The sequence below is a fragment of the Bison bison genome, unplaced genomic scaffold (assembly GCF_000754665.1).
Source record: "Bison bison bison isolate TAMUID 2011002044 unplaced genomic scaffold, Bison_UMD1.0 scf7180017864139, whole genome shotgun sequence".
Lineage (NCBI taxonomy): Eukaryota > Metazoa > Chordata > Mammalia > Artiodactyla > Bovidae > Bison > Bison bison.
The window spans coordinates 2,707,345-2,734,290 of NW_011494711.1; the positions used below are offsets into that span (position 1 = coordinate 2,707,345).

Genomic DNA, 26,946 nt, shown 5'->3' on the forward strand with positions numbered 1-26,946 from the left:
GGTACAAACACCAGCTCCCGCAGGTCGGCAAGTGCGGAGGACCAAGTCCCACCCCGGCTTGCCGGCGCCCGGGATCTAAGAGCGGACGAGGCGTCCCCCCAGAGGAAAGACAAGGCGCCGCAGACGCCCGCCCCGCCCCGGGTCCTGTTCCTCTCGGGCTCCCCTGACCATTCGGGAGTGCGCTCCGCTGAAAGGTCAGTGGAGCACGATTAGGAAACCATGCACTCGAGACCCCAACAACATTCACTTGCCACCCACTCGAGCCCCACCGCCCAGCAGGCCAAGCAGGCCGGACGACGAGGCCTCGCTGTAAAGAGCCTCCGTCCGCCCCGCCTCCTCGCCCTCCTGCCGGCCCCGCCCTCGCTCTCTTACCCCTCCCCCGCTCCCGCCTCGCTTCCCCGACAATCTCCTCGCGCTCACGGCCCGGCACGCGCTCTGCGCCCGGCCGCCGCCGCCGCCGCCGCTGCCGCCGCCGCCGCCGCCACCGCCGCTGCCGAGCGTTCCTTCGCCGTGCCTGGCTTCCAGCTTCGGGCCGGAACCGGAAGTTTAGGGGGCGGGGCCGGCGGAGGCCAGGGGACCGAAAACGCGGCCGAGCCTGGAGCCCGGAGCCGGAGCCAGAGCCTGGACCAGAACTTGGCCGCCGCCTGCACCACCGCAGCCGCCCGCCGCTGCTTCTCCGCGCCACCGTCGCCGTCTCGGCCGCCACCGCCGCGAGCTCGGCCGCCAGTGGTCCGCGGACTTTGGGTGTCCGGGTTGAAGGTCGGTCCGGACGTCGGACCCAGCTCGGTTCCCGGACTGTCCGGGCGGCAGCGGACGCCGCCGCCTCCTCGTCGCCTCAGCCTGGCGTTTTGTTCGGAGAGACCCGAGAGGCGAGCGGAGCTGACAGTGATTTTGACAGTGATTTAAACCCGCTTTTGTTGTTGTTGGCTTTTCGTTGTTTGGTTTTGTGTGTTGTGCTTGTGTGTGGCGATTTTTCCCCCCCGTGGTGCATTTTTTTTTTATTGTTGTGCTCGCTCTTTTTATTTTTTATTTTTTCTATTTTTTTTTGACCCCGTGAACGTTTTTTTGGTCGGGGCTTCCGAATATGTTTTATGACGGTTGATTTTACACCAGGAGGTTTGTCTCCGAGGAAGACCCAGGGAACTGGATATTTAACGAGAACTTCCTACGGCTTCCCCTGCGTCTCGGGAAAATGGGAGCTGCTGCAAAGTTGGCGTTTGCCGTCTTTCTTATCTCTTGTTCTTCAGGTAGGTGCATGGAGCGCGGCGCGGCGGGGCTGCTGCCGCTGCCGGAGGCCGCGGTTGTTGTCGGGTCGGCGAGCTCCAGCGGAGCCTGGGGAGGGTTCCCCACCCCGAGCCCCTCGGCTGCCGCCCTCCGCACCCCCCCTCTCCCGGGCTGATTATGATCTGGAAACCTCCATGAATTTTTCTCTTTTCGAGTTTGGTTGGCGACTGATAAGAGTGACTGCTCTGTTGTTGTGGAAGTGAGAAAGTCATGGTTTGTGGCCGTAACGCTGAATGACAGCGCTGGTTGGCTTGCAATTAAGCCGCAAATACCACAAGTGACAATTTATGCAAAGGTTTGAGACCCGAAAGGCATATTCCAAAACGTCCTTTTAGTGCGGCATATTCCAAAAATAAGGGTGTTTTGTTGTTGTTTGTTTGTGTGTGTGATTTTTAACGTCTTTTAATCAGTGTTTCAGTGACTATCACAGCAGATCAAGTCAGTTGCTACTTAATTTTGACCGTGAGAAACAATGCATTATATCAGCAATTTCATCTGGGTGTCCCCTCACGTTTTCTGCAACTTCAGTGTCCAGCAGTGTTAAAAATAGTTGTAGTTGTTGTTGTTGGAGTATTAACAGTAACCCAGTGCAGAAGAGGTCTGCCACTGTGAGTTGCTAATGTGCTGGCTTTCAACCACCATTTATGTGCTCTTTTCTGGCATAGATTTTGCTTACCTACGGAATACTTATTTTAAACGCGTTGTGTTGGAGCATTGTTTGCGATTTAGAACAACCCATTTGAAATTGTACATACTGTCAGATGCACTGTAGTCATAAAATGGGTTTTGGCCCAGGGTTGGAAGAAGAATTTGGCCCATTTATATCTGAGATTTTGATTTTGTGAGAACGTTCTGTGGTTGCAACCAGTGGTTGGAAAACTATCTAGGCTTTTGTATTTGAAATTCTGTAAATGAATACAGCATCTAGCTCAAAGGTGTGCAGATGTACGTAAGAGGAGAGTTAGTTTGTAGATGAAACAGTTTTAAAGTGGCAGTGGATGTATTTATCATAAAATTCAATATTCAGTTATTACGTTGTGAGATAGAATTATAGGGGGACAACGAATTGACAGGTTTCATGGCCATGTCTTTTATCTCGTTTGCCACAGGGAAATTAGAGGGTGGGAGTCTTTTCTTTGTGTACCTCTGTGGTGTGTGTGTTTGTGTGTGTGTGTGTCGGTGTCCATCAGTCCTCCCTGCCCCCCTTTTTAATAGAATCTTTTGTAATGTATAGAATTTGCTGAATGGTACATTTCCTTGTGGTTAATAAATGGATAAAGTCTAGTCTTATGTCTGTAGTGGTATTGATCAGTTCCGGGTGGGCTGAATGTGTTTGTGAAATGGCGATCATTGCCAGAGATTAACCAAAAGAATCATGTCTGTTTAAATGGAAGAAGGAACATGCTTAAGGCAGGCTGACGGTTCTTTTTGTGCAGGGTTTGGGGAGGAAGATAAACAATGGTGTCTCTGAAATGAATGAATACTGGATAACATTAAACCTCTTGCTTTTTGTGACCTAACCTAACCGTGTAGTTTTTATTTTTCCTGTAGTACTCTTCCTCCTCTGCCCCTATATGTTCTGGTTGGTGAACTCCTCTTATTCATATCCCTTTTTCTGATCTCCTGCCCTTGAGGAGGAGGGGCATCATGGCCACTGACCAAGGAATTGTGGACATTATTCCCTCCCAAACCCACGGGAGTCACACTAATTGTTGAGGGAGGCTATTCTTGAGCAGTCTCAAGGTATTACTTCTGGAAAAGCAGGCTGTCGCTATAGATCTTACAGCTTCCTTTGCTTGGCTTGGGAGTAAAAAGAATTGAGCATTAGTTTCTTGTAGGATTATTTTCACTGAGTCAGGAGGTTAATAGGGCTAAAATTTTCCAATAAAGTAATTTTGTTACTGGAGAGTACATAGATATTGCACTTATATTAAATTCATTAAGTATTGTTGAATAGGTTTTTAAAAAAAGTCGTAGTTTAAAATATAATTCTGTTGAAGATAATTGAAATAAATCTTAAAGACTTTAATCCATATTTATACATGAAGATTTTTAATACTTAAAATGTCTGATTTTTTAAAAGGTCTTTTGTTACGCATCAGATACACTCTCAAAGAGGATTATTATTTTTTTTTCTAATTGATTTTTCTGTGTAATATTTAATCTGGCCTGCTGGAAGCATGAGGATGGCTATTTTTATGAGAAAACATTTCCAAAGTTGACTTTTTGTTTGTTTCTTTATGGATATTTGATTTTTTAAAAATCAAATGAAGAATAGTAGTAAAGAGCAGTTTTACTTCAGGTGTTTAGGATGGATGTTTACTGTTCTCTTTAATATTTTGTGGACTTGGATTTTTCATTTTCCATCCCATGGTGTGGATACTAGAGACTGATATGTAGAGTGTTCCTCTAGGATATGGCCAAGTGTATAATTCACTCCTTTCATTCTGGGGGAAATATTTTTAAGTTTTGCCCTCATCCTGAAATGCCTTCAGATTCCTTTTGATTTTGAATGTTTTCATTGTCCTTATCCTTACTCAGCTTCTGTTTCAAAACACAAATATACTTCTTAGTTATTTTGTTTTTAAAGCATTGTGGTTAATTTGTATCATTCTCCAAATTTGTTGAAATCTGAGGAAGAGTTTAATACTTGCTCCAGTGTTTAGGTTTATCCTCTCGAGAGTGATGCAGCTATTGTGGTATTTGAGTTGCATTGAATAAGCTGAGAATTCCTTTGGATTCTGTGGGAACTGAAACAGTCTGGTCTATATATTTAATGAAATAAGAAATGGAGATAAAGTAGTTTTGTGCATTTTCTTCTGATCGGCATGGCAATACCGTGTGGGTGTGTGTGGATATGTGCATGTATGTGTGATTAGAGGGGTCATTGGAGTACAGTGAATCTTCTGGAACTCTTCTGAACTTTGACTAACAAGTGATAGATATTAAATGCTTTTGTTTTCTGTAAGACAGAATCTCTTAAATATAGTCTGTGATCAGATTCAAATATATTATCTTGGAACATTAATACCAGAAGAAAAACAAAACAGCACCCTCCCTTCATTTTTTTCTGCTTATAAGCCAGTAGTTCTCAAGCTTGGGTGACTTTTGCTCCCCAGCCCGGCAGCTCTTCCCCAGGGGCCCTTTGGAGACGTATTTGGCTGTCACAGCTGTGGGGGAGGAGGAGAGGGTGTGCTACTGGCATCTAGTGGGTGGAGGACGGGATGCTGCTGATCATCCTGTGATGCACAGGACAGCCTTCCACAACAAAGAATTATCTGGCTGTGAATGTCAATAGTGTTCAGGGTAAGAAGCCCTATTCTAAATTCTTAATTTTAAAAAGCATTAGTATATTAGTAAAAGGTCTCTGCTCTCCCTCCCACAGTTAGTCATCTAAATTTTACAAGTACATGGCATTTTTGATCTCCAGGTGACCTTGTATTGAGAGTTTTCATCTTTTCATTATCTTTAAAAATTAGAGTCACTAGGAGAATAGACTAGGTATATACGTTATTTTATCCTATTGCAGTTTAATAAAAATACTTTTGCTGACTGTTAACAAATAAACTTTTTCCAATCATCTGTTATGATGGAGTACTTTTGAAGACTGTATATTCATGGATATGAAGAGTGATTGGTCAAGGTATCGAGTTTAATTATTTTTGCTTTTGATCCAGTAGTTTCTTTGCTCTTAATAATCATCTTTAAGACTATTTCCTCCTATCCTTATTGAAATCACGGAATGATGTGGTGACAGCATGTGAGAGATAGAGAGAAGGAGGAGGAGGAAGGGAGGGTGACAGAGGGAGAAGAAAAGAGATGAATTAACATGATGCCTGAAAGTTTTGTAAGTGTCATATGGAAGAAATATTTTCACTATTACATCTTCCCTGAATGGAAAAACTGAATTTACACCTTGAGTTTTTTTTTTTTTTTTGGAAAGAATATTTCCTTTATCTAGCAAATTTTTAATTTTAAAAAACTTTTAAAGTGATTTCTTAATTACATAATTTTCTTAAGAATCTGTTATCTGGATTTTGGTTACCATTAGACTCGTTTAGGCTATACTACTAAGTAATATTCTATGATCTATTGCAGACCCTTGTCCTTTTTGAGGTTAACATTTGACCATAATTAATAAGTGCTTATTTTGTTTTGAACTCTGGTTTTAAGGAAGTTAGCCAGCCAGGATAAGAAATACAGTGAAGTACTTAAGGTAAATAGTGCTATACACCATAGAGAGGAAAAATTCTGAAGTTGCTCTCACAAAACATGCAAATAAATCTCATACTTTTCTTTGTAACACACCTCCCTAGACATATCTCTGGTACTAGCTGACATTTTCATCTTTTGTGTCCATTGGACTCATTGTTTCATGAGAAGTAAAGCATAACTAAACCAAATGAGATTTTAGTAATCTTTAAATTGTCTCTTTAGATGCTAAAATTCTTTCATCGCTTTTTTACTTTTGTCATTACTCTCATTTCTCATCTTTGGCATGTTGTAAATCTGTGACTCAAATTTGTTTTTTCGTGCTCTCTAATGTTGCCATTGTCATGGTGCCACTCAGTCAGGTAAGGTTGGCAGCGTTTGATACTGAGGTTACTAGTGTTCCTCAGTTTTATTCCATATTTTGTAACTTATCATTTCTTCCTTCCCTTTCATGTGAGTCCCTTTCTCCTTTCCACTCTTGCTTATCTTCTCTGTTGCTCCTCTACTGTAGGCTGCTTACTTGTGGAACCTACTCAGTTACTTAGTATCAAGGGTGGCTCAAGAGGGCTCCGCTTGGTTTAAATGAAAACAGATCAGATTTAGAATGCTCGAGAATTGACCAGATAGTCTTTTCTACTGTTCTTTTCATTTGTTGGTTTCTGGAATACCGCACACACTTGAGCTGGTGTTACTCTCTTGAAATCAAATGGCTTGAACTTTACGTTGCTCTTACTCACACACCTTTTTAATATTCTCTTTTTCTTTAACTCTTGCTGTTTTCAAAAAGTCTGTCTTATTACTGTTCATTCATCATCTTTGTTTAAACCAAAATTTGACCGGACCAGAGAGTATATTTTTTGCCACAGCTGAGACCACATTACACTTCCTCTGTGGTAGATTTAATTCTGTTAGGTTATAATAGTCATGTCTAGACAAAACATTGATTTCAAATCGACTATTGAACATGAAAGTTCCAGGAATAATGTATAGAGGAAGGAGAAAAAGTCAAGAAGGTAAGGAAACTGCAGATAGCAATAGACTTTCTGTCGCTCTCCAATTGGATTGTGTTAGTCACTTTCACAAATGCAACACTTCTAGTGACCATGGTTTGTTTAATAAAGGGACCTGAAAGGAATGTGTTGTTGTTTCTGAGGTTGGATTTCTTAAACTATTAGCGTGGTGACTTAAGGGGGAAAAATGGGAGGTTCTTCTGGATACTGGACAAGAAAGTGGTTGTGGTGGTCAGTAGACTTGAGTTCTCGTGCCAGCACTGCCACTGCCATTTCTTTTACCTGAATTTATTATAGTACCTTTCTGACTGTAACTGATTTCCCTGCCACTAATTCCTCTCCCAGTCCAACCACATAGCTGCCAGATTAGCCTCATTTAAAAATGTCTGAATCTGTCACTCCTGCTTAAAACCTTTCACTTGTCACCTTTAGCATAAAATCTAAAGTCTTTAGACTGGCGTACAAAGTCCTTTATCATTTAAATCCTGCCTCTTTTCTCTAAAAGCAGGTAAAGAATCTCCCTGCAGTGCAGGAGACACTAGAGACACTAGTTCAATCCCTGGGTCGGGAAGATCCCCTGTAGAAGGAAATGGCAACCCTGCTCCAGTATTCTTGCCTGGGAAATCCCATGGATAGAGGAGCCTGACCAGCTACAATCTGAAGGGTCACAAAGAGTCAGACATGACTGAGCGACTAAGCACAGAGAGAGTAAGGGTATAGGCTGTAGAGTCTAGGGTATCAAACTCTAGACTACATTCTGAGTAGTCTAAGAACGTCTCTGATCCTTAGACTACATTCTCATTTCACAACTTAACTTTGGGCAGATCACGTCACCTTTTGTGCTTCAAATTTTGTCATCTACAAAATGGGAATATTAATAGTGCCTACCTCACATAGTGGTTTCAAGATTAAATGTCACATAAATGCTAGCATGTGCCCTATACTCCAGGTATACAAACTCAACATACAGTTTCCTGAATGTGTCATTCTTTATTGTATATGACTATGGTACCTTTGTACATGTTGTTTCTTCCTCCTTTACCTGTTTAACTCCTCGTTTGTAAGACTGAGAAGTACCACCTCTTCAAAAAAAAATATTTCTCTGCCATTTAACCTAGAGTGAATTAGTTAATTTCTGTTCTTTATAAATGACCTTGATTCCAGTAATTACTCTTAATGTTTACTTGCATATATGTAGTATAGACTTTGAGCTTTTCAAAGACATCTTCTCTTTGTTCACAGACTCACACCTAGAACCTGGTATCCACTATGTGGTTAGCAAATGTTTACTTGAATGAATGAAGTGAAATGTTTTTATTTCTGGGCCTGAGTTTTCCTTTTATGTATTAAAGCAATAAACTTGGATTCAGTTCAGTTCAGTTCAGTTCAGTCGCTCAGTCGTGTCCGACTCTTTGCGACCCCATGAATCGCAGCACGCCAGGCCTCCCTGTCCATCACCAACTCCCGGAATTCACCAGACCCACGTCCATCGAGTCAATGATGCCATCCAGCCATCTCATCCTCTGCCGTCCCCTTCTCCTCCTGCCCCCAATCCCTCCCAGCATCAGAATCTTTTCCAATGAGTCAACTCTTCGCATGAGGTGGCCAAAGCACTGGAGTTTCAGCTTCAGCATCATTCCTTAGATGATCTCTAAACTTTTTTCCTACTGTAAAAGCTTTATGAATCTAGTTCTAAGGGTAAAGTTTAATAATGACATTTTATTAAGAAAAAGTGATTTTGCTGGTTGTTTTTTGAGTATCCTTAAGTTCTGCCCCCTTTTTAAATGCTGTGTCTCTGATCCTTAGACTAAATCATTTAATATAATTTGAATTGTATAGATTTAAAAGACATCTTAGAGTATTTCGAATTCAGTGGCTTTCAGCTTTTTTGACCATAACCAGCAGTAAGAAATACACATTGCATCATGACTCAGTTCCCATATACGTAATAGGTATATGCATCAGAAATAGAAGTTTCATGAACTTACTGTATGCAAGACATTTTTGTTTTTATATTCTATTTCATTAATGAATTTTTGATTATGACCCCATTAATTAATTCAGTGACCCACTAATATGTTCTAAGCTCTCCCCAATTACTGGTTTTAGTCTCTCCACCCAGTATTCGGAGTAGAGAAGGAAACTACATAAGTAAATATGTGCAATGAAAAATATGTGCACTGAAAAATACGCTCATTATTTAATCTGCAATGGAGAACTTGTGCCTCCATACAGAATATAGGGAAAACTGGTCCCAGGGCAGAGCGTGGACCTGCCATGGCTGAGCTCATTTCTCTTCTGAACTACCTGGATGACTTATGCACATACAAAGGTGCTAAAAAAAATTATATTGTAATTTTGAGTAGTTCAAATTTTTCATTTAGGAAAGACTTGCTGGAGGAGATAGGTCCTAATAATAGGCAAAAAAATATCTTGGCAGGAGGTTGAGAAGCATATTCATTAGTCTTACTGTGTGGGAACAGGGACAAAATGGTATCTGGAATACAGAAAGCATTTGTGAGTAAACCTGACTATGGATGGTAGGCAAGTTGAAATAGGAATTTTGGACTAAATTTGACTAAATCTAATTTCTGTGATGGAAAAATGTTTAGAACTGCTTGAAGTAGAACAGTCTCAGTTGAGGGAGTTAAATCCAGATGAAAAGTTATTAAAACCAAGAAGAGGTAGGAGTGGATGATAGACATCCTGATGACTATCCCAAATACTTATAGTATGTGGAATATAGAACAGAAAAACAGCTTAGAGATTAGGTAGAATGGCAGCACTACTAAATAAGATTGGTAAAGAAATAACAAGCCAGAAGAAAATAGGAAGCACTTCCATAACCAAAGAAATTCTATAGTGAGAGATGGATTTAGAGTATAAGCATGAATGAAAATATAAGTATAGATTTGGGAAAATAATACATAAAAATATGAGAGCATATATTATTCTCTTACATACAGTACAGTGTATGCTGGGTACGTCTCCATTGTGAGGTTGATTCTAAGCTCTGGTAGCTCAATATGTTGTTTGTATTTAAATAATGGTCAGATTCCAGTAATTGCAGTGATGCTTATACTGGTCATTCAAATTATATTATTTGAAATCTATGTGAGACATTTTCTTCACAGTAAATTGTAGTTTTAGAAACTTTTCTGAGGTTGGTATATGTTATTCAGGCCTGCTTCCTGAACTTTTCAATACCTTTCTTTTGGACTAGATAAAAGTTTCTTTGGTATTAGTAATTGTAATCATGTTGGGAATCATTTTATTCTCTAATGTTGCTGAACAAAAATAATTGTAAAGCAATGAGATAATTATTTGAAAGGCTTATGTAAGGAGGGGTTGCCTTTTAAGATGAATCTTGCCTTTTAAGATGAATCATCTTTACATATTATAGTAATAAGTCTATCTTATCTAAAGCTTTAAGAAAAAATTTTCCTACTGATTACTAACCTTATATTTTATAGAAATGAGCCCTGTCCTGGGAAAAACCTGTTGGTCTTCACATCTTTATGATACATTGTAATTCAAGCTTGAAGGGGAAGCTTATTATTTCAAGAGGAAGAGGCCTGGGCAAATTGTCAGATCTGGGCAAGCTTCTAAAACTATGAGATTAATTTTTTTTTTCATTTATTTATTTTTTAATTGAAGGATAATTGCTTTACAGAATTTTGTTGTTTTCTGTCAAACAATATTTTTAAATTTGTAAACCAAGATGTAGTAAAGGAAATAATATGCCATATAATACAGGAGCTGGGTCATAGTAGACCTTATGTACATGTCAGTTTTTAACCTTTCTTAAAGTCTTATTTTAAAAAATGTAGTATGTAAAACATTTAAAATACAGTTTTAGTTTTTGGGAGATTTTTTAGATTTGCTGGTAAATTACTTATAAGTTAATATGAGATAATATTTGACTAAATGATTTGGCCATAGAATATATCAGTAATGCTGCCAAATTGGTGCCAGGAAATATTTAGAACATTCAGCTATCATAGTTCTTTTATAAAGAGTTAAGTTCTTGTTGTTCTGCTGCTGCTGCTGCTAAGTCACTTCAGTTGTGTCCGACTCTGTGCGACCCCATAGACGGCAGCCCACCAGGCTCCCCCGTCCCTGGGATTCTCCAGGCAAGAACACTGGAGTGGGTTGCCATTTCTTTCTCCGGTGCATGAAAGTGAAAAGTGAAAGTGAAGTTGCTCAGTCGTGTCCAACTCTAGCGACCCCATGGACTGCAGCCTACCAGGCTCCTCCATCCATGGGATTTTCTAGGCAAGAGTACTGGAGTGGGGTGCCATTGCCTTCTCCGTCTCCTTGTTCTAGCATGCATTAAAAGGAAACATTGGTGTAAATGTTCATCTGTATTTGTTGGAATTTAAAATATTTCTCATAGGCAATTTCACCTAAACATTAAGTGTTTTAAAACTTCATATACAGTTTTGGAAGCTTCTAAAGTCAGTTTTAAGGTACCAGCTACCAGCTACAAGCTTTCAAAACATGGTTAGTAGAGTTTTGAGGTCAGTATTTTAAATGTTGTATAATATTTTGGACTAAAACTTGAGTCTTTCATTTAAATTCTTGCTTTCCTGCCGACACTTTTTTGACCTTGGCAACCGTGAAGACCTTACTCATCACTAAATTAAAGAGGATGAAATAAGCATTCATTCGTTTAACAAATAAATGTTGAACTACACGCTAGGCACAGTGCTAAGTGGTTGAAATGGAGCAGTGAGCAAGACGCACGTGATAGTGCGCTTACAGAGCGAACAGTTGTAAAGTAAGCAGTCAGATAAATAAAATCATCAAGGAGTGTCATATGTGCTCTAACAGGATTCTGAGGAGGTAACTTTATTTTGCCTCATGTCCCATATCACAATCTCTAATTACTCAAGTTTATTTATCTACCTATTTATCATCTGTCCTTTGCACTACTTGACTGTAAATTCTGTGGGAGAGGGTTTCTCTCACGTATTCATCACAGTATCCCTAGAGCATGGCATGGTTTCTAGCAGAGTAGAAGCTCAGTAAATATCTGACTGACTGCCTGGAGAAATGGATGCAAGGATGGGACTAGAGAGATTGATAGGGACAAGATCATGCAGGGCTTTTGATCTAAGCTGGGAAAGAGACTAAACTCCAAAGGGCAGTGGAAAGCAGAGTTTTAAGGAGGAGCTTGAACGGTGTTGTGTGTTAAGGTCACTGGCAGCTGTCTGGAAAGTATATTGAAGGTGTGTAGGAGTGAGAAGGTGAGACCAGTTAGTTAGGAGACTGTTCACGCCAGCCTAAGCTAGAGAGACTGTAAGATCCCTTCTAGCTTTGTATTCTAGTCGTTGCCTACACTTCCCAGTCTTACTCTCTTATTTTACTAGTTACCCCATTTTCTCCCTACTTTTTACTTAAGAAAAATGGATAGCTTATTGTGCATATGAGAACTGAATACAATGTCTCCCAAAAAACTCAAAAAGAGACAAAATCCAAGCCAGAGATTACTGAATTTTTTGTGGCAAATTCCTGTCTTTAGATTCTATGCATCTGCTAGTTACTTACTCACCATTTTTATTTCTCTCTGGAACTTTGGTTTACTTCTTTTTTCAAATGTCTGTTTTTTTCTTTTCTCTTTAAGAAGAGCACCTTTTGATTGTTTTATCATGTAATATACTGTATTGTTGACGCGACTGAAGATTCAGGAGCAGAAACCAGCATATTTTATATCTTAATTCTTAGGAATTTGATATCTTTACAGCTTATCAAAATCTTGCTATAAAAGCTGAAAGGATAAATAGTTAATACTATGGGCTATTATTTTTACTCAGGGCTATTGCCTCTGTTAAGTAGTTAGCTTGAATATTTTTATCTGAAAGATTTTAAGCCTGTACTCTTGGTGGGAGGGGGAGGTGATGCTTGGCACAATCAACTATATTGGCAGAAGTTCAGCAGCATCATCTTTGACTAGGAAAAACTGCATTATTATACAGAGATAAAGCCAAAAGAGACGTTAAACATCACTGCAGTTAGAAATATAATGGTGGCTGTCTCTTTTCATTTGGTTTCATTTCTTTTCATTTTGGATGTAGGTAAAGCCACCTTCTTCTGTTAATTCACCCTGTAAATATTATAGGTGACTTTATTTATTATTACCTTAAATAAAGTAATTAGGCTTTGTGCTACTTGGTAGTATAGTTTCACATAGCAAGATTAGTGTGTGGAATTTGCTAATTATTTGTGTGTAAGCTTAGAGTTGAAATTAACTTCTGTAAGTACACTTTTAAATGGTTTGGGGAGAAATGATAAGTCAAAACTTAAAGAAAATGATGAAAAATGAGTAAGGGTAGTTAACAAGATATTAATTATTCAAGATGGGCATGGTAATAGTAAAGCAATTTGGTTAGTAGGCATTCAGAAGAGTAAAATGCCTTTCTAAATAATCATCCTTTTATTCCATATAAATATTATATAACAAATCTTTCCAGGTAGCCTTTTAAGATATTCTCTTCCTTAGTTCTTTAGAGATACATAATACCTGGCTTGGGTGTTGAATTAGGGAATAAATTGCTATTTGTATTGTTTGTTAAAATGTAAATAGAGATTGCCTCTTACCTGAGGGGGCTAGAAATAATAGAAGCAGTTAAATTAGGAGAGTTTAACTCCCTAGAGGACCTTACAGACTATCACGTACTATTTTCTCCATTAACTACCTTATCAGAATGATTTTTCTGAAGAATAAACTATTCAAACTGAAGAATGAAATAAAATGAAAAGATTAGGGTCAGAGAAGAATGTTGTTATATTTTTTCTTTTTGAATCAGTGAAAGGTAGTTTTGATCTTTCATCCGCAGATCTGATCTTTCATTTCAAAAATAGCCCTCCATCAAAATGTGTAATTCTTAGTCTAGCAGCATGTATTTAGCAACGCTTATTAAGCAGTAGTTTTATGATTACTATCTAGTTGTATTTCCATGATATGGAAAGATATCAGCTCACTAAGCTAGAGAGCCTAAGAGTAGATGAACCTAGTCTGTTATAAAATTGTAGAATTTCTGTTGTTGGAACGTGTGGTTACTTAGTAAGGACTAGTTATAGAAGCTGTCTTGTTTGTACAAGGGTAGCTGTTGCTTGAAAAGAATGGGTTTCTCAAAAACAAACAACAGTAGGTCCTTCATCTCAAATTCAGTGAAAGTAGTTAATTATGCAGTGTGGGGACAGGTATATTAGAAAGAACAAGCATTCTGTAGGGAGAAGACTTGGATGTTGGGCCTTTCTTTATCGTGATGTGATATACCATGTGAACTTGGGAAAATTCCATAACCTTAGTTTTTTCATCTGTAAAGTGGAGTTTATAGTACTGCCTCACAAAATAACAGTGAAGATCAAAGGCTATAGACATAAACACACTCATATCATATATATGTGTATATGTATACACACACATATATGGAAATTTTAAAACTTCAAAATATTATTCCAAATGGAATAGTCGCTAAGTTGTGTCCGCCAGGCTCCCCTGTCCATGGGAGTCTCCAGGCAAGAATCCTGGAGTGGGTTGCCTTTTCCTTTTCCTTAAAATACAAATTAAGTATTTGTAATTAATACAGTGATTTTTTTTTTCCCAAGGAGAGCAATAGGAAAGGTTCAAGTGAACTACAACAACACTTTTAATTGAGAATTTGTGGTTCTTCATCAATAGACATTTATTTTTACCCTAATTCTTCTGTGAATAAAGGATTTGACTCTGTGAACAACTGAATATAAAATCTTAGAGGAAGATCCATTCCTTACAGTGACTGATGGTTCTTACAACAAATCAACTGCTGCTTATTCCTCCAAGCGTTTTTTACCCACTTGCCTTCCATTAGTCTTTACAAGGAGGTGGACCAAACCCAACTTATTCACGGTAGTTTCCTCAGTGTTTGACACCTAGTAGATGTTTAACAAATATTTGTGAATGAATATTGAGTGCTTTCAAGTGCTTAGGATAGGGGCCACAGACTTTTTTATAACGGACCAGATAGTAAATATTTTAGTCAATCTCTCTTGCAGCTACTCAGCTCTGTTAGTTGTAACACAGAAGCAGTCATAGACAGTACGTAAATGGATCAGTTTGACTGTGATCCAATAAAACTTTATTTATAGATACTGAAATTTGAATTTCATATGATTTTCATATGTCACAAACTCGTGTATTCTTTTTTTCAACCATTTGAAAATGTAAAAACCATTGTTCAGCAGCTGTACAAAATCAAGTTGCAAAGTGGATTTGACCCACTGGCAGTAGTTTTCTAACCCCTGGCGTAGCATATTGTATAAGTAGCACCCTCCCCCAGCTTAGAAATAAATATATTATGTTCCAAAAACTTTGTTTGGAACCCAGGAAGCATTTTCTTATAGGATCATTGTCATCTGTGTTGGTTACATTCCCAGACCAATCTACAAGCCTGTTTTACCTTCAGTGTTCTGAATTCCAGCAGTACAACTTCATCCTCAGGAATAACACTGTCTCTGAGGGAATATGGATTTAATATTCCTTCCTGGACCAGAAGGAACACAGACATTCCCCAGCACTATCAGAATTTCCTTCTTCCCTGTTCTCTTCATTTCGAGTACCCTGCTCCTTGGGACTTTAATAGGGTGGTGTGGTCACAGGACCAAAAAGGTTTGTGTGTATGGTTAGGTGGGAGAAAGGTGGCAGGGAAAGAAGAATGAAAGAAAAGAGAAGATACCAAGATGAATCACACACAGTCAGAGTAGTATTGCTCTGTGAAACCTTAGTTATGTGTGTGTATATGAACTGGGTCACAGTGAAAGTGTATTTATTTCTTACTGTGATTGGTGATCAGAGTGTTTGAAAGCCTGTGTTCTAAGGGTTTGAGGTACAGATCCCGAGATTTTTTTTTATCCTTTTATTGTATGTGAGAGCCAAATGAAAAATATAAAGTAAGCCTCTTGACCACTTAGGACAGTGTGTTTCTAGTAAAGTTACCTTATGAGGTGGTTACCTGTTTTACAGATGAGAAAACAGGGTCATGCAGCTAATAAGCATCACAATTGAGATTCGAACCCGTATTCTTACCTTGCTTAAGAATATCTGCTTCATCCAATATACTATGTTGTTTTTCCTTGTAGGGAAAGAAGGAAAAAAGCTGTGTATGACTTCCATTGAGTTGGAAAAACATCACAATTGTTGGCAACTCACCGGGTTTCCTGAGATATTGATTTAAATATAAGGACAGGGCCACTGGAAGAAAATAGGAACTATATGAAGAGTGACATGATGTGTTAGAAAAGAGGGCCTCTGTCATTTTACCTTTAATTTTTCTTCTTCTTTGTTCTCCCTGCTCCTTCATATCTCACCACCAATATGGGCTCCTAACTCATACTAGAAACAGCAAGGGTTCCAGTGGGGAGGAGTAACGTAATCTTGTCTTTAGCTGAAAGGAGAATGAGGAGGGAAACCCAAGTAGCTAGGCCACCTTGGTCATCCAGGTGAATTGGCTGTTCCCAAGTGGCGGTGTGTAAATGGGTACAGATAGAAAAGGACCTGCTATTACTTGTGGTACGAGCAGAAATCTTGACTTTGAAGACTTGTAGCTTTGATATGCTAGTTGAGAATAGTTCTTTTTTAGTCATTAAAGGACAACCTCTCTTAAGCAGTACTTTTTAACTAGACTTTGTTACCCATTTTAAGTACTTAAATTTCAAAAGGCGTGTTTAAGATATCTTTCTCTTACGTGTTGAGTTAGGAAGTATGGGGACAACAAATTTATGCTGATTCTGATGTCTAACTTGATTTGGAATTGTCTTGGGAAGAGGTTGGGGCTTCCCTGGTGGTTCAGTTGGTAAAGAGTCTGCCTGCAATACAGGAGACCCCAGTTTGATCCCTGGGTTGGGAAGATCCCCTGGAGAAGGAAGTGGCAGCCCCCTCCAGTATTCTTGCCTGGGAAATCCCATGGACAGGGGAATCTGGTGGGCTACAGTCCATGGGGTCGTAAGAGTTCAACACGACTTAATGACTAAACATACCTAAACCTGGGAAGAGGTAGATTTGATAGGAAGGCTGTTGTTCTTAATTAGAAATGTAACAAAATCATAGCGGACAAATACCTGGTTAATTGAATGGAAGGATGACAAACACTTGTGTTCTCAGGCTGAGGTGGGATTCTTGATTTTGCAATGGAAAGTACTAATTTATATAGAAAAAGTTTCAACTGGTAATACCTGAAGATTTGGACTTAATATTTTTAGCCTTACCAATATTTTTGGCCTTACCTCTTACCTCGATGGTACTGCTTACCATGTTCTGTATTATAATTGCCAGCTAATGTGTCTGTCTTCCAGCTGACCTGGAATTTTTTTAGACTCATTCATTGTAGTGCTAAGTTAGTGTTTGATGTAGGTCAAGAGCTTCAGAGCCAGAGTGACAGATCATGTATCTTGGCTCCATTATTTTCTGTCTCTGTGATCTAGGGGCACGTTATGTAACCTACCTGTACTATGGTTTTCTCATCTGGAAAATGGAAATAATAATGGTATTTACTTTATAGGGTTGTTATAAAGTGTAGGTGAGTTAACATAGTAAAGTGCATTGAATGATATCTGGTATATAGTAAGCATTCTGAATAGCTCAAAAATACTAGTTGAAAGGTAAAACAGACTGGGAGAAAATATTCACAATGTTTGATAATATTCACAATATTTGTTATCTGTAATAAACGAAGAACTCTTAAGACTCAACAAGAAGAAAGCAAACAACCCAGTTAAAAAATGGGCCAAAGACTTTGACAGATACCTCACCAGAGATGATATACAGATGGTAAATAGCATATGGTAAATAAGCATATGATATCATCAAGGAAATGGAGTTTAAAACAACTAGGTACCACTACACACTTATTAGAATGGTAGTGTGAAATCTGAAACACTGACGCCACCAGCTGCGAGCAATGATACGGAACAACAGGAACTCTCATTCGTTTCTGGTAGGAATGCAAAATGGTATAACTACTTTGAAAGACAGTTTGGTGGTTTCTTAAAAAACTAAAAATCTTCTTACCATATGATCCAGCAGTCACACATCTTGGTATTTACCAAGGAAATTGAAAACATGTTCATACAGAAGCCTGTATGTAAATGTTTCTAGCAGCTTTATTCTTAATTGCCCAAATTTGGAAGAATCAAAATGTCCTTCAGTAGGTTAATTGATAAACTATTGTCTGGTACCTCCAGACAATGATGTATTTTTCAGCATTAAAAGAAATGAGCTCTCAAGTCCTGAAAAGACATGGAGCAACCTAAAATGCATATTACTAAGTGCTAGTCTGAAAAGGCTACATAACTGTAGATTACCACTATATGGTATCTGAAGAAGGAAAAAGTATGGAGATTATAAAATGGTGAGTGGCTGCCAGGAGTTGGGTGGGAGGAAAGGGATGAATAGGCAGAGAATGGAGGATTTTAGGGCAGCAGAAATACTCTGTATGATTTTATAATGATGGATATATGTCATATATATTTGATGAAACCCATGGAATGAATGTACATTACTAAAAGTGAGCCCTAAACCATGGACTTTGGGTAATTGTGATGTGTCAGTGTAGGTTGGTCTTTAGTGACAAGTGCAGCACTCTAGCGGAGAAGGCGATGGCACCCCACTCCAGTACTCTTGCCTGGAAAATCCCATGGATGGAGGAGCCTGGTGGGCTGCAGTCCATGGGTCACTAGGAGTCTGACACAACTGAGCGACTTCACTTTATTTTTTCACTTTCATGCATTGGAGAAGGAAATGGCAACCTGCTCCAGTGTTCTTGCCTGGAGAATCCCAGGGATGGGGGACCCTGGTGGGCTGCCATCTGTGGGGTCGCACAGAGTCGGACACGACTGAAGTGACATAGCAGCAGCAGCAGCAGCACTCTGGTGAGTGATGTTGATAATGAGGGAGGCTGTGCATGTGTGGGGTTAGAGAGTATATGGGATATTTCTGCACCTTCCTTTCAATTTTGTTGTGAACCTAAAACTGCTCTAAAAAAAGTCTTAGGAAAAATAGTTGCTAATGCTGCTTGTTGTTTTTGTCCAGCACAGTATATAGCTTTAAACTGTTTATTGACTATGAATAAGTGCAATATAGTAAAATTATAATCTAAAATCTGAGGGCATCCTAGTACATTTAGTGAGAAACTGACATTTGGCAGATAGCTACACTGTTTCGTTTAGGATACAATAGTTTTTTTCTTTATAACAGTTAAATTTATTTATATATTTATTGGACTCTGGTTTAATTCTAAAATATCAGCTCAGGGAAGAATACAGTTGGCTCTTCCTATCCGTGGGTTCTGCATCCATGAATTTGACCAATTGGGGATCAAAACTATTTGAGGAAAAAATTCCAGAAAGCTTCAAAAACCAAAACTTGAATTTGCTGCACACTGGCTATTATTTTCATAGCATTTATGTTATATTTATAGCTATTTTCATAACATTTTCATTAGGTATTATAAGTAGTCTAGAGGTGATTTAACATATACAGAAGGATGTACAGGTTATATGTAAATACTGCACCATTTTGTATAGAAGATTTGAGCATCCTGGATTTTGGTTATCCTTGTGCAGGGTGGGAAAGGTGTCCTGGAACCAGTCCCCCTTGAATACCACGAGGCAACTGTACTGACATTTCCAGTTATGTAATTTGGTGGTAAAATTGTTTTCTATGTAAATCTGGGGAGATCCTTTCAGAAAACTATAGAGTGGAGTAGTGCATCATTCAGTAATATATTCCCAAATAAGAGCACCTCAAAACCTTTTATCCCAAAATGAGGTAAAGACAAAGGAAATGGCTGTGTTAGGGGGATAACTGTAACTTCCAAAAGTGTACCTAGTTGTATTTTCTCAATATTTGAATGTCTTCACTTCTGGGAGACTAGCTGCATCTTGTGCTGTGCTGTGCTTAGTCGCTCAGTCATGTCCGACTCTTCTGCAACCCCATGGACTATAGCCTGCCAGGTTCCTCTGTCCATGGGGAATATCCAGGCAAGAATCCTGGAGTGGGTTGCCATGCCCTCCTCCAGGGGATCTTCCCAATCCAGAGATCGAACCCAGGTCTCCCTCATTGCAGGTGGATTCTTACTGAACCACCAGGGAAGCCCCTTCTTCTTCTTAATGGTTTATAAAGTTTTCTAAGTGATTTCATATATGTTCTTATTTGATACTTTGTGAACCTGTTTGAGATAGGTTTCATGTTTCTTTTTGCTTTAGCTCAGATTCTAAGATAGTAGAATTAGTCTGAAGTCATTAACCAGTGGAGCTAGAAGGTAAACCCTGATTTTTAAGTTCTGTGTTCTTTTTTAAAAGTAAAGACCAACTTTTGCCTCATTATCCTCTGCTGTCTCCCACCCTTAGAGGAGGAAATGTTTGCATATATTTATACTAGAGGTAGTTACTTTGCAGGTCATCCTTATACCATATTTTGAGAAATTCATGCTTGATTCTGGGAAAGGGAGGAGCCTGAAGTAGCAGTACAGCAGTAGGAAGCACTAAAGTGAGCTCTAATTCCACGGCAGAGGTGGTTTTACTCTTGCTTGGATAGCTTGATGGCAACCATAAACTCACCTATGTTAATATTGCTGAAGGAGATTTGCAGGTAAATCCTGCCTTTGATTCCTGCAGAAGTGCTTTTATTAATTACTTTTGCTCTTGATGAAGAATGGCTAACATTGTTTTCCAAATGGGTCATTATTAGGTTTGTTACGTTACATGTGCATCACAATTTTACGTTTTTCTAATATTTATATTTATCTTATTTTTGGCTGTGCTGAATCTTCATTGCTGCAGGCTGTTTTCTCTAGCTGTGGTGAGCAGGAGCTACTCTCTAGTGGCGGCGTGCTGGTTCTCCTTGCAGTGGCCTCTCTCGTTGTGGAGCACGGGCTCTGGGGTGTTGAGGGCTTCAGCAGTTGCAGCACATAGACTCAGTAGTTGCAACTTGTAGGCTCAGCAGTTATGGCTCCTGGGCTCTAGAGCACAGGCTTAGTAGTTGTGGCCCATGAGCTTAATTGCTCTGCAGCTTGTGGAATCTTCCAGATCAGGGATTGAACTAGTGTCTCCTGCATTGGCAGGTGGATTCTTTACCGCTGAGCCACCGTGGAAGCCTGCACAGTTTTACATTATTGCATTTCTTTGGTCAAAATTGTAACTGGCAGGTTATGTTATAGCTCAGTCATTATATAAAATAAAGATTATTATTTGTTAAAACACTATTATTGATAGCCACTGCTTTTTGCTTGCTCTGGGCTAAGTACTTTTAAGTTTTAGTGATAATATGTGTTACTCACCCTACGAGATAAATATTATCCCCATTTTATAGATGAAGAAACTGAGACTCAGTGACTTGCCTAACTAAGTAGCAGAGACAGTACTGCAAAGGTCTGCAGGGATTAATTCTATTATTCTGTTGAATCAGATATTCTAAAATGTTTATTAAAACAGGAATGACCAATTCCAGTGCAGTGTGACTTCCTTTGAATCTATTCTGCCAGAATTCCTTCCCCCTGTTCCACCCTAACAGCAGCTATTTGTGGTACTCCTCAAAACCTGATATGCAACAAAAAATGCTGAGTTATCAAATTGAGTTTTTGATAATATATTATGGGTACTGTAGCTGATAGAGCACAGCTTTCCACCTTTTAAATGAAACTAGTTGTTTGTGCACAGCTGTTTAAAGACTGAGAAACAGAATTGTTCCTTTTGGTTGTATAGTGAACCAGAATCAGAACTAGGTCAGAATTCATTTGCTCTGATCATCACTTGGGTAATTAGTGAATCAAAGGATCAAAGTAAATGCATCTTTTAAAAATTATACCTTGATTCAGAGAGGTTGAATTAATTGAAATTTGCTCGTGTTGAACAAGAAATCCAAGGTTCTTTTTGACTCACATTTGAAAAAGAATTTAATGATAGTGGTTGTTAATGACTTACTTGGTGCCTGTTACCTATGCTTGGTGGGTAAGGAAGAATGTGTTAGATAGATAACTATGAGTGTTTCTGGCATTTGGATTTGGGATTCCTTTGCCTGCATTCATATTAAGACAAATTGGTTTAAAAAAAAAAAAAAAAGATATACTTTGTTTTTCCAAACTCAAGGACTTCAGTTTTCTCTTACTGTAATTTTTAAGTTATAGATTAGCCTGCAGGAAACTGAAAGATAAAAAGAGAATAGACAAGAAAGGAAATCCCTTACTTCTGTGTTTCTTAAACTAGGAATAATGAATAAAAGATGGCAAATGAGTGGTAGGATTAATAAAGCCATAGTGATTTGATTTGAATTTAAGTGACTGGATTTATAGGAAAACTTAAATATTGTTGATCCTGAATGCATGTAGCTATGATTGATATTATCTGTCATTTAAGGTGTACCTACTGTGTGCTCCTTAGTTAGTTTAGCTGCTCAGTTGTGTCTGACTTTGTGACCCCATGGACTGCAACACCCTAGGCTTCCCTGTCCATCACCAACTGCTGGAGCTTACTCAAACTCACGTCGGTGAGGCCATCCAACCATCTCATCCTCTGTCCTCTCCTCCTCCTGCCTTCAATCTTTCCCAGCATCAGGGTCTTTTCCAGTGAGTTGGTTCTTTGCATCAGGTGGCCAAAGTATTGGAGTTTCAGCTTCAGCATCAGTCCTTCCAATGAATATTCAGGACTGATTTCCTTTAGGATTGATTGGATCTCCTTGCAGTCCAAGGGACTCTCAAGAGTCTTCTCCAACACCACAGTTCAAAAGCATCAATTCTTCAGCTCAGCTTTCTTTATAGTCCAACTCTGACATCCATACATGACCACTGGAAAAACCATAGCTTTCACTAGACGGACCTTTGTTGGCAAAGTAATGTCTCTGCTTTTGAGTATACTGTCTAGGTTAGTATGCCAGTTATTATGGAGGCTACAAAAAGAATATGAAGTCATTGGCTGTCCAAGAAACGAGTCACTTTGGAGGTGATAAACCTTACACTCTAAACATAATACGCATTCTGAAACTGAAAATGTAGTAGAAGAAAACATTTCATGTGTTAATTATTAAAATTATTAATGGTGTTAATAATTAATGGTGTTAGGCACTAACAGATGTTTGTCTCCTCTTTTTTGAAGCGAGGGAGGGGGTGGTGGCTTTGGTTTCCTTTAAGCCTTCACTAGGTGAGGAATCTTTTCAGATTCTACTTGGTCTAGTCTTTTTTGAGGCCTTGGCTTTCTTTTTGAATTTATTGCTGCTAAAATAAAAGCACCATGAGGATAGGGCTTATGGCTCTCATGTTAATCACTGCATTCCTAGTGTCCAGTGCTCAGTAAATATTTATTGAATACATTAAAATGAAAGAGTCTCTCTTTTTCCTCTGTCTTCAAAAGTTTCTGTTCTACACTGGCTTCATATCTACGTTTTATTTTCTCTTGACTTGTTATCCTAAAGTAAGTGAAATAATTCCCTCAAAGATTAATGATTTTCTACTTGCCTAATCTAAAGGACCCGTGTTATCCATACTTGGTTACTGCTTGACTTTCCTGTAACTTTGATCCTATTGTCTACCTGTTCCTTCTTGAAATTCTTTTGTCCGTTTTGCTTTCTTGGTGTTTCTGACTATAGCTCCTCACACGTCAGCTTTCAATCTGCCCATCCCTTTAGTTTGTGTTTCTCAGAGTTCAATCCCCAAGGAATTCTTCATCTATATACTCTTCCTTGTTGAAGTAATCCCATCTCTGTTCTTTCACTTGTAACTAAATGTAGGTGTCCATAGTTAAATCTCTAACTTTGATCTCCCTCCGGTGCTCCAGACTTAATTATTAGTCATCCAGTAAATATTAAGTATATGTCAGAACTGGGAATATAGAGATGAATAAGATACAGTCTTTGTTCTAGAGAACTCACAACTTAGTTGGAGGAGAATAATTAGTAAACTAGCAGTTATGCAGCACATTATATTAGCGTGCCTGGGACTATAGAAAAAGATAGCCTAATTCAGTTTTTAGGGAGTCAGGTAATATTTTCCCTCAGTGTTGCTTGAGATAATCAGAAGATGTTGAGGATTTTACCAGGTGAATAAGGTGGGAGGACTTGTTTACGTTGTGAAGTCTGGTGCATGTGCTTTTTGGCGATGAGTCAGCCGTTATGGAAACCTCAGGGTCTGAGGATGTAAAGCCTCAGTACAGAGAGTGAGAATTGTCCAGTCAGTGAAGCCAGTGTCTGTGCCAGCAAAATGGTATGAAGTATTAAATCTAGAGGGAGAGAGGTGACTGTAAGAACAAGAGAGTCATTTATAGAATTCTTTACTACTCAGTCAAAAGCAGTGTGTGTAAGGGAATGATCTAAACTAAGACTCTGAAAGTGGTGTGTGCCAGATTTGCCCTTTTCTGTGGTACCTGTTGTATATTTTAATAGTGGTCATAGTACTTTAGGGCTTCCCTGATGGCTTAGCTAGTAAAGAACTCACCTGCCAGTGCAGGAGATACAAGAGACGCAAATTTGATTCCTGACCCAGGAACATTCCCTGGAGAAGGAAATGGCAACCTGCTCCAGTATTCCAGCCTGGAGAATCCAGTGGACAGAGGAGCCTGGTGGGCTGCAGTCCATGGGGTTGCAAAGAGTCAGACATGATTGAGTGCACACGCACACACACATAGTAAATTAACGTGGAGCTTCTCAGGCTTTTATAGACATGTGAATCACTTGGAGATAATATTAAAATGCAGATGTTGATTCATTGTGTCTGGAGTGGGGCCTGAGGGTCTACATTTCTAATAAGCTCCTGGTGATGCTATGCTGTCAGTACCTGTACTTTAAGTAGATAGTGACCAAAGGAGCCAAGAGTGGCCAGACAAAGGGAGAGGGAACAGCTTATATGGGACATGAATAGTTATTACATGTTTGAGGAACTGGAATTAGTTCATGAGACCTAGATCATAAGGCATATTATGGGATATGGTGGAGCAGTGACGAGTGAGAACGTAGAGATAGGCAGGGATCAGAACTTGATTTCCAAAGGAGTATTCCCAGGTGGTGCTAGTGGTAAAGAACCCGCCTGCCAGAGCAGGAGACACAAGACTCACAGATTCGATCCCGGGGTCGGGAATATCCCCTGGAGAAGGAAATGGCAACCCACTCCAGTTTTCTTGCCTGGAGAGTCCGATGGACAGAGAAGCCTGGTGGACTACAGCCCATGGGGTCGCAAAGAGTTGTACACGACTAAAGTGACTTACCACATACCACATTAACTTTATGCTGAAGGCTGTGGAAGGGCCATTTTGAGCCAGAGAATGCTTCGTCAGATTAGTGCTATTTAGCATAAAGAGATGCATTAAATTTTCATCAGAGAGAGGTCAAAATACTTGTGGCTCATTCTGATAGAGTAGCTGATGATATAGATCTAAGCTGGAGAAGGATTTGAATTTTTAGCCAGTAGATTTACAGGCATGAATCAATTTGGCAGGAGAAAGAAAAAACCAAAGATCAAACAATGGAAAATACTAACTTTTTCAGGATAGGGGGAAAGGACAAGGAAGAGCTTGTAGAATGTGGCCAGAAAGGTAGAAGGAAAACAAGTATACTGTCATTGTAAGAAATCTTGATGGAGAAAATATTTGACAGTGCCAGAGAGCTCAAATAAGATAGAACCTGAAAAGTTAACCACTAGAATTTTAAATTTGGAGATTATTTGTAACTTTAGCAAGAGACATTTCAGTGGAATGGTGGAGACAAAAACAGTGTTGTAGAAGATGGGGAATGCATTGTGAATAAGGCAATAGGTTTGGTGGTGGTCGATTACGTTTTAGGAGATGTTGGCTGAGCAGGGAGGTAAAGACATGGAAAGAAAGCTAAAGTTGAGATGTTCATGTGTTTGAGGAGCTGGTTCAGGAGAGAGCTTATAGAAAGGGGAAGATTAAAATTTAAACCTTTTGGAGCCAGATACTTGGGTGCCATCTTCAGTGCTTTGCTTTTTAGTGTTCTGCCAAACCCACAGAGTTTTTACCTTCTGGGTTTTTGTTGAATCTGTTCTTGCTTGCCTGTTCCAGTCACCAGTGTGCTAGTTCTACCCTTACTATTCCTTGCCTGGTCTCTTAAACAGACCTTTCTCTCCCCCCACTTCCAAACAAAGCAAACAAAGAGGCACCAGGGAAAAAGAAAAATCTGTCTTCTGTACTCTGTGTTAGAAACCATGGAGACGATAGATACTGACATCTATCATGAATGTGCAGATCTGACCCTGACACTCAACAGCTTAAGTCCCCTGAACTGACTTCATCACCTACATAGGATTTTCAGCATCAAGCTTTTTAACATGATTTATAACACCCTTTGGGCTTCCCTGGTGGCTCAGTGGTAAAGAACCCGCCTGCCAACGAAGGAGACATAGGTTCTATCCCTGGGTCAGAAAGGTGCCCTGACTAACCCACTCCAGTGAAATCCCATGGACAGAGGAGCCTGGAGGCTACAGTTCATGGGATGTCAAAAGAATTGGACACAACTGAGTGACTTAAAAACAGTAGTACCCTCTGGAACTCATCATTTCCAACTTTATTTCCTCTCACCACCATCTTCTGCTTTGATCCTGTAACACTAAGAAAACTCTCTCCTCTCCCCTCCTACCAAACTCTTTCTTTCACCTGCCAAACTCTTTTTCCCCTCTCCCCACATACTTGTTTTTTTTGCCTCCAGACTCTACTCATTTTCTACTTCCTGCCATTCCTGTGGGGCTGCTCTTTCCTAGCAAACTCTGATGTACTCCTTTCTGTGTTCCCATAGCGTCTTATTCGTCCACTTAATACTATACTTCCTAAATTATTGACACTTGCTCCAGTTTTCTCCTACGTTATTGACACTTGCTCCAGTTTTCTCTATTTACATTAGATTTGTAAGGAATTTGTCTAATTTGTCTCTGAGTTCTTGCTGCCTGCCTCAGTGCTGGTAGAGTTGGTGCTCAACTCATGTTCATTGATTAGATATATAAAGAATCGTATGTGGGGGTGGTGGCCTTTAATTGGACCTGGGAAGAATGGTAGGATTTCAACAACTGGCCTTTAATGAGGAAGAAGATTTACTACGGAGTGACCAGCATAATGTACGAGCATTGAGATGGTAAATATAATATTTATAGATAGGTTGAATACTTCTTTTAGACAGAAAAGAAAAGATAGAAAATGTAATAGGAAATATATTTCAAAAACTAACTTGGGTACAGATGAGATAAAGCCTTAGCTGCTATTCTTTAAGATTTTTATTTTTCTTTTTCCCCCGTAACAACTCTTGTGGATTTTTAAATTGAGAAGTAACACCAACTCTTGAATTCTAAGTAAAAGCTATGTTTCTTCTTGAAGTATCCATGTAGAATAACTTGTCTGTTTTGTGCAAAGTTTTAGAAATTTCTGCTTTTTAAAAAATTGCATTTCTAAGGATTATAATATATTGCCCTTT

At 39.2% G+C, this 26,946-nt stretch overlaps 1 protein-coding gene across 1 annotated transcript in view; it reads left to right on the forward strand.

The window, feature by feature from the left end:
* Positions 1 to 551: 551 nt before the first annotated feature.
* The window catches only part of ACVR2A (activin A receptor, type IIA), a 95,646-nt gene continuing 69,251 nt past the window's right edge, over positions 552 to 26,946 (forward strand). Inside the window, exon 1 of the mRNA XM_010839949.1 lies at positions 552 to 1,247. Coding sequence (XP_010838251.1) covers positions 1,193 to 1,247 — 55 coding nt within the window. The 5' untranslated portion in view covers positions 552 to 1,192. The remainder of the gene's footprint in view (positions 1,248 to 26,946) is intronic.